General features: G+C 45.9%; 1 protein-coding gene across 1 annotated transcript; it reads left to right on the top strand.

Annotated features, from left to right (window-relative positions):
- Positions 1–5,744: 5,744 nt before the first annotated feature.
- On the top strand, positions 5,745–7,794 carry LOC125547066 (probably inactive leucine-rich repeat receptor-like protein kinase At5g48380). The gene is made up of 2 exons (XM_048711094.1): positions 5,745–6,263; positions 7,672–7,794. Exons 1-2 carry the CDS (start codon positions 5,745–5,747, stop codon positions 7,792–7,794), a joined length of 642 nt encoding a protein of 213 aa, XP_048567051.1.
- Positions 7,795–8,741: the final 947 nt, after the last annotated feature.

Below are 8,741 nucleotides of genomic sequence, written 5' to 3'. Positions count from 1 at the left end.
ACGTTTCTCTCCTCTCGCACCCCCTCGTGTGTAGGGTTTCATCAGGGAGATGTTGTGCCGCCGTCGCTCCATTCGTCATCTCCCGCTCGACTGCTCCTCCCCTCGACTAGGGTTTCTTGAGCGCTCCGACGCCGCCCGAGCCCTGTCACCTCCAGTTCGCACCTGATCCTCTCCATCCCTCGTTGTGTCCCAATCCACCCCTCACACTCGTACCATCCCCTCCTCCAGGATCGACGATTGTACCACAATGCGTCGACTCTGCTTCTCCTGGTGATGACCTGAGGGGATGTGTTTCCAGGCGTTGGATGGCGATCGTGGCCAAGTTGCGGCAGTGCCTCAGGGTTGCTGGTGACGGGTGGGACTACCTAAGCATGATCGATGGCTGCTCCAGAGTGCATCAACTTGGCATCTCAGGCGGCGGCAAAAAGCGAGCTACGGCGGAGCCTCGACGTTGCCTGGCGAGGAAGTGGTGCAAGGTGCGGGTCTACAGCTCCTGGGGCATGCTTCTCCCACCACGTCGTTGCGGATTGCGACCCTGTTCCTTAGCCACGTCGCAGCCTACTCTGATTGTGCAGCGCCGACCTCGGCCATGTCCGCCGACCGCCGTGGGCATTGTTCGCTGCCTACATGTTGTCCTGGGTCGGTTTGCCAGTTGCCACACAACCTATAATTAACTAAAGTGGTGTGCTGTTTACTCATTTTTGGATGGCAAGATGTAAGGAGTCCGGAGGGGGTCTGTCCAGACCATAGCTCCAGCGGAAACTGAGTACCTTCTTTAATTGCTTCCTCGTCTATGTAGTTTTCCTGTTTGTATTGTGATGCTATTCGTAAATTGAAACAATTCTACTTTCACTTGTTATTCTGCAGTGTTAGTTTAAAATTTCCTGTTAACAGACTTCTTATGTTTCACATTTACAGAAGCAATTTTATTGATTTTATACATGTACGTGTAACTCTTGTAAGAATGGGATTTACCATTCCCAGATATGATTAAACACCACAGGTCGGAAATTTGCAGAGGCAACTCCAGGAAGAGATGAACATGCTTCTGGTGTTGACAAGTTTGTGCTTATGGTGGAAATATGATTGGTTTTGTTTTGTTAGCAGGGATAATATATTAAGCTGTTTGAACTGTACCTGTCCGCAAGAAGAAAACTATTAGAACTGACAGGGTATAAATTCTATTAGGTTCTATGTCTATTTCCCGAATACCTATATCGCTCAGGCTACATCTACATCGATGTCAGTGGCAGGTATGATTGGTGCAATTTCAGCCCTGTTGAAAGTAATTGGTGCATAGTTTTTAGGTTCTCTTTTTTACACCAGACATATTTCTTTTCTATTTCCAGCTTTGAGTACCTCAATTGATAGTGTTTTTTTAGGGGCTCAATTGATAGTGTTAATTAACTTAGCTAGGACAAGGTTGGTGCATTTCCATTATTTTCAGGTTGAAGCCTTTGTTATTCACATTTTAGAATCGTAGTTAAAAATAAATAAGATACATATTATTGTATTATGATATTCTGTAGGTTTAATTAGGAATTAGTCCATTGATATCAGCCCTCAAATTAATTAACAAGATTGTAGATTTTATCATATAATGTAATTAATGATAGTGACCAATGAAACGCTTCTAACCTGAGTTCAGTTGCTTGCAGGAGAATGAGTAATCATAGGCTTCTACTTACTCGATCTGTTGTACACATGTATAACTAGACAGTCGGGGGAGACGCTTGCTCATACTTTAGACCGAAGGCCATTAACACTCATAATTTTCTGTCCAGATGAAGGCATGTAGTTTTTACATATACAGATACTGAGTTGTTGCTAGGTGAAGCTGGAGCTATTAATATAACCCTTGCTTATATTTAACTACTTAATATATACACTTTTCATAGGAATGTAAATTGAGCACGGTCATGGAATCATTATCTACCCCTGGAGTATCCTAGGCCTAAATAAATGATAATTTGGGAAACAAAAATGACAAATTCATTGAGCCAATGTGTATGATCGAAAGCCCAAATTTAAATAGTTTTGGTCTTTCTTGTTTCTAAGCTATGTCTAAACTTCCACTTACATTTTGTAGCATGGTAGATATATGTTTTTTTGACATGATAAACTATTTTCCAACATTAGTGAAGGTGGGTTGTACGGGATGTTTGTTGTGAAATGTTCTACTTGTTAATTATAGAATATATTTTGTAAATTTTGGTTGACTATGTCAGTGTCAGAGTCCAATTGACTGGGTGTGCATAACGAACCATGAGCTTTAGTTGGTTGTAACATTAATTGACGTGGCATTGTTTTAAACTTATGTGCGGGTTATGTCTTTATACTGCATACTGCTCTCTATCATCCTTTTTTATTTGTTGTATGGCACGACTGTCAACTTGCCTACATTTTATTTTGGTACATATACACAGTTCATCAATGCTTTCGTGTTTAACTATAGTTCTCTATGTTTATGTCAACTCCATACAAGTGCATCGTCTAGCATATGTTACTCCTTTTTTATCCTTGGACCGAACCTACATACATTACCTGATTGTGGTAATAGTACCTATTAAGACTTGCTTTCATAGTGTACAATGATATTTGTTCTGTTGAAAACAATATATTTTGCTACAAAAGGAATGTCAAATTAGTTATCCTGATGTGATTGCAGGAAGTAGGGATAAATGGCTCAATTATGCAATTAACTACTGCAACTCGTTTTGTCATGTGACTACAGTTGATTGATTTCCATCAAATTGTTTCTATCTGTTAATATGGGGACAATATTAGGTTAGATGTCCAATGATAGTCCAAATATATGGCATTGTCATCGCTAGAAAATTAAAGTGTGTATTTAAGTGGGATGGAGAGAGAGATTGTGAGCCGGATGCGGCATTGACAGAGGTGGCGAGTATGGATTGGAGAGGTAGAGAATGAATATATTGAATGAATAAGAGTGATACATAGTATTTTTACCCTGAAGGGTGATACATGATTGTTGTTGAAAGCCCCATTGCAATGCACGGGCAACGACGGGACACTGTGAGTGTTGGTGACGGGGTGGTACGGCAACTTCAAAAGTGAAGAAGAACAAACCATGAGGGGGCGGACATCATGGTTGTGTCGACATCCAAGAGGATGTCAGATTCTGTGGTTACTGCCAGAATGGAGTTCCAATCAACTAATGCTTATGTCAACACCATAAGCTTGTATGTAATTGTGCAAACTCTCCTATGTTGTATGTCATTATTTTCATTGCTATGGCTGTTTGGGTCCTTCTGATCCCCGAACGGGACCTACGTAGATGAGATGATGTCTTGAAGTAAGTTATCATATGCACAACCATTTTTCTTCTCTTCAAAACAATGTATCATATTAAAAAAATATGGATGGTTAAATATAGCATTCTGATGTGATCGAACGAAATGTGTGTGCGTGCGTGCATGCATGCATGCGTGCGATGCTGCCACTTGTAGGCAACACACTCGAGATCAAGAGAGGGGGAGATCGAGGGAGGGAGAGAGGGCAGAGAGATCTTGAAGGTACATATTGGTAGGACAAACACGTTCTGAAATATAAATGGGATTTGGTGGCAAGTCACCATTATAGATGTTCCCAATCTAATGTGTTGTAGAAATGTTATTCCATAAATATGTCTTTAGCTCTTGATATTTTAGTATGTTTGTAAATGTATACATTCACATATCAGTCTGAGAAACATTTTTAGTTGGGGAAGGAAGAAAAGGAGAGCATTTTATATAGAGGTAAAAAAGAAGTCACCAACGCAGCCAGTTGCAATGCATGGGCATTCTACTAGGAGCAGGGAATGTTCCATGCAATGTCAGAGCAACTCTTAGGCCAGAAACCAACTATGTGCACTTGAGGTAATGCAATCCATCAGATATGTGTATTCATGTTTGTCAGTTAGGTTACACTAGGAGCAGGGGATGTTCTTCCGTGCTGGATCAATATGTGGATCCTGCCTATGAAGTCAATTTCAGTATATTCAGGACATAGCCGGTAGCTTAGCAATTTCCACATCTGAGTTTTGTTTAAAATAAAGTTATGCACAACATGTATAGCCTACATTATCCATACACAGATATACTTACATTTCATTGTACAACATGTACATGTATGCCATTTTGCAAGAATAATTCCATCTTGTGTATATGAACAACAATTTGAGAAAGGCGCCAGTGGCTGTTACGTCCGACGGCTCAAGATTGCAGGCAGAGTGCTTTGTGCATTCTCTTTTGATTTGTCATCTACCAAGCAAACAATCATCATGTTTGTTACTAGGAAAACCGGTGACCATGGGGGGGCAAAGGCAAAGGTCGTGTTCCACGGTGTCCAATTCGCACAACAAGTGTGGTTGATTTTTAATTTGATATACATGAAAATTTCATTTTTATTTTCGTTCCATAAAAAGGTAGGTTGATTTCTGGCACTAAGATAGGAAGGCGGTTGCTGCCCTTATCCCTTGTTGTTGGCCTGCCACCGCGATGTCTATCATTGGCTCACTTAGAACACGGCGAAATAGATTTTGTGATAAGAGTATGGGTTGAGAGTGAGGGGATGAGGATTGTGGTTGGTCTGTTGAGTTACGACTGTTTGAGAGGAATATTTTCGATACTCTTCAAAATATGGTAAATTACATTTTATTAGAGATGGCTATGTAGCAACTTGCAAGAGTGAGCGTTTCATTTTTTACCAAGTCGTAGAAATTTTTGGCTTCAATAGAAGCGTAAATTTATTGGTTGGTTGCTTCAAGAGTTAATAGCGGAGATGGTGACGTATCAGTTGCATGCCCAATAACGGATATCATACTTTATACTCTTATTATTTCGTGGTAATGCATGACGTTCAACTATATGTTACAACTGCCTTCTTGCTCGAGGGGCGTCATGGGCAGCCCACGCCTTCGCCCCCCCCCTTGGTGGCGGTGGCGCATCAATAGGAATACGGGGAGAGGGGATCAGGACAGAGAGCAATGTGGCTCCAGTGGAAGTACGGTGTAAAGGATAGATGGTGCTACGACGAACATGAGAAAAGGAGAGGGCTCTAGAAACAAATGTTCCACTAGGGCGGGTAAACCAATGGGAAGGGGAGAGTCTGATATGGAAAAAAAGAGTATGCATCATCGGGTGGGGTTTTTGTGTTGGAGATAACATGACGGATAGTCTGGACACTCACTTTTCTCCCCCACATATTGGCTGGATTTGGGGGAGCCCAAGCTGTCCAAACGGTTGGATTTCGGGGAGCCAATTGGGCCTCTGTTTGATGTCTGAAGAAGGAATCTTAAGGGCTCATTCGGTTTGGAGGAAATCAAAACGTAGGAATTAGGAGTAGTATAGGAATATGATAGGATGGCACTTGCTATCCTAAGGAATTGACTTACCTCGTTCCTACGCGTAAAATGAGCTTTGAGTGGATATGTAGTTTCCTTCAAAAACACGGGAAATGAGTAGTATTCCTACGAAATTCCTGCATGCATTTCCTACAAACCGAATGCATACATAGGAAATTTTCCTCTGGAATTCTTATTTCTATGTTTTTCCTACGAAAATCCTCCAAACCAAATGAGACCTAAACATACACATTATAGCCCGTAGCAACGCACGGGCATTCTACTAGTCATATAGTTGTTGCTCAGTCGTTGACTTCTTTTTCCAAATAACACATCGTTGAAATTTTGCTAATGCAAGGCACGGTTGCTTAAAACTTGCTCTTTCCAATATTATTATATGATAAAAGCTCTCCTTCCCATTCCCTCGATATGCGGATTCACCGGCGTGGAATGCTGGAGCCACGACGAGAACAGGGTGCTCTCTCTGCGCCTTTCCAACTTCGGACTTGAAGGCCCATTTCCTCGAGGTCTCCATGACTGCACGAGCATGATCGCGCTGGACCTGTCAGGCAACAGATTCTCAGGGCCGATCCCATCCTGCATCGCGCACGACGCGCCGCACCTGGACCTCTCGAACAACAGCTTCTCCGGCGAGATCCCGGACAGCATCGCCAACATGGTGTACCTCAACGTGCTCAACCTCGAGTACAATCAGCTCGGCGGCCAGATTCCGGAGCGGTTCAACGCGCTTCGCCGGCTAACGGCGTTCAGCGTCGCGGACAACCTGTTATCGGGGCCTGTTCCTGCTTTGCTGCGGAAGTTTCCGGCGTCGCATTTTGCTGGCAACCAGGGGCTGTGTGGTGCACCGCTGGACGAGTGCCCCGGGAAGGGACGGGGATGGGTGCGGATCATAGGAGTAAATTGCAAAAAACCATCATAATTGAAGACCCTAATTCAAAAAACCATCATTTTTTGATTTTTTTTAAATAACCATCATGATTGTGCTGACAGTTTTTAGAAAACACTGATCGATTGATTAGAGCCGTTTGACAACGAATCTGACGGTAGGTCCTATTGTCAGGTCAAAGTGGCATATGCCAAACAGAGTGAGGAGACGGACGTTAGGTCCTGTTGAGTAATTTCCTCAAACACCTAGAGGGCATCCCGTCGGCCGCCTAGCTCGCCAGTGGCAGCAGTACAACACCAGCGGTGGCAGTGTAGGAATGGGCTGCGAGTGACTTGAGTGCGAGGTAGCGCGGCCGCAGGCAGAGAGGCGGTGCCGGACCAGGCGCTCATGGGGTAGTCGGGGCGCGGGGCGGACCAAGAGCTCGTGCTCTCGGCCATGGTGCTCTGGATGTCGCGGGCAACGGCGAAATAGGGGGGAAGGAGATGGCCCACATGAGGGATCTCGGTGCCGGACCAGGGCGCCCACGGGGTAGTCGGGGCGCTGGGCAGAGTTCGCGTTCCTGCCATCGCTGCGGCGTGCCCGTACTCTGTAGCAGGCGGTAGCTCGAGCCGCCTTGCGTGGCCGCTGCTGATGGTCGCGTGCCCGGGCACGGCCGGTGCTGCTACTCGCGGCCCGTCGCGTGGCCGGTGCTGATGGTCGCGTGCTCGGGCGTGGCCGGTGCTGCTGCTCGCGGCCTGTCGCGTGGCCGGTGCTGATGGTCGCGTGCCCGGGCGCGGCCGGTGCTGCTGCTCGCGGCCCGTCCTGAGGCCGGTGCTGCTGCTCGCGCGCACGGGCGCGGCCGGTGCTGCAGCTCGTGCCCCCGTGCGTGGCTGCTGCTGCTGCTCGCGCCCCCGTGCGTAGCCGTGGCCGCTGCACTTGCTCGTGCCCTTGCGTGGCTGCTTGCGCCCCCGTGCCTGGTCGATGCCGCCGCCGCTGCTCGCGCCCCCGTGCCTGGCCATGGTCGCTGATGCGGCTCGCGTGCAGGAGCATAGATAGACAAGGTGGAGGGAGATCACGGAGGCGGAGGCTCGCGAGCCGGCCGGCGGCTGAATCCGTTGGTGCGCCGATCAGATGCAGGTGTGATTATTTCCCCCTGTCAACGCTTGTGGAGGAGGAAGTATAGAGGCTGACGTGCGGGTCCCATGTGCAGCTTACTGTACAGGCCAAACACCGTGAGATTTCAGTGCCACATCATCACTTACATCGGCCCCCATCTATCAGAAACGTTGTTAACATGTGTTTAGTGACCTATCAGTGTTTTTTTGAAAACTGTCAGCAGAATGGTGGTGGTTATTTGAAATTTTTTTAAAAGGTGATGGTTTTCTGAATTAGGGTCCCCAATTGTGATGGTTTTTTGCAATTTACTCGGATCATGCAGATCAACAATGAGTCTAGTATCGGAGCGGCTGTCGGGTTCGTCGTGGGGTTCGTGGCGGCCTTCTACTCCCTGCACTGGGTCGTCTTCTCCACGAGGCTCCGTGCTTACGGCTTCCGCGTATGATCGATCCGCATGTTTTGGAAAATTTTCTGTCGTGAACAACAACTCCAACTGCGAATCTATTTTGTCTTTTTTTTGGATGATTGTCTTTGTCTCGTGTTGAAAAAGTTAGCTTTCATCCGATGAGCGTGGAAACTTGGCATGTGCCGGTGTGTTTGCTTGCAATGCATTTTTTTTTTAAACGGAGGCCTCATCTCATCATTAAATAAGGAGAAGAACATAGTTTTAGTTGTTACAGGGCCATGCATGCCAAAATAGAAAGGGATCACTCTCCCGGTAAAATATTTCCCTAAAATCTAGCCCCAGCAATCACCCAAGTCTTCGTCTCATTCATGATTATCGCCACCACCTTAGTGGGCAGGGAGGCCTTGTTACGAAAAACCGCGCATTTATTTCGTTCTAGATCTTCCAGCAGATGAACATTTGTAAAGAGTTGATCACCTTCTTATTGTATCCTGGCCGCCCTTCACTCGAGTTTCACCATTGCTTAATTGTGTCCTGGACTGCTAACCAATCCAACTAAAGATCAAGTTCCAAACTCTGATTGTAAAGCGGCACTTGAACATAAGATACACCGTTGTTTCTGCTTCGTGCTTGCAAAGCTGGCAAGGGTCGCAGTTTGGCTAACCTCTACGGATCAACCTATCCTGAAGAATGAGCCAGTAGAAAAACTTGAACTTTGGAGGTGCCCAAATCTTCCATACCATAGTGGGCATCTCGGATTTGATCAGTTTGGCAAACTGCATCTTGTATGTTGTGGTGGCGGAGTAGCATCAGCCGTGAACTTCCATCGGATTTCGTCCTTCGTGCTCGGGACCAACTCGACATCAAGGAATTGACGCCAAAGCTCGTAAAATTGTTGGATGAGCAAGACCGAGAAGCCACCTTGCAGGTTGATGTGTCTAACCCAATTATTATTGCTTAAGGCCTTGGCGACACAGCTATTGGTG

Source organism: Triticum urartu, chromosome 3, assembly GCF_003073215.2.
Source record: "Triticum urartu cultivar G1812 chromosome 3, Tu2.1, whole genome shotgun sequence".
Taxonomy (NCBI): domain Eukaryota; kingdom Viridiplantae; phylum Streptophyta; class Magnoliopsida; order Poales; family Poaceae; genus Triticum; species Triticum urartu.
Note: the sequence above shows the minus strand (reverse complement) of the source record. Positions and strands in the feature narration are given on the sequence as shown.

Coding starts and splice junctions, on each gene's coding strand:
- LOC125547066 (XM_048711094.1), top strand. CDS start 5,745: ATGATAAAAGCTCTCCTTCCCATTCCCTCGATATGCGGATTCACCGGC. Junction 6,264..7,671: donor GATGGGTGCGGATCATAGGA/GTAAATTGCAAA, acceptor CGGATCATGCAG/ATCAACAATGAGTCTAGTAT.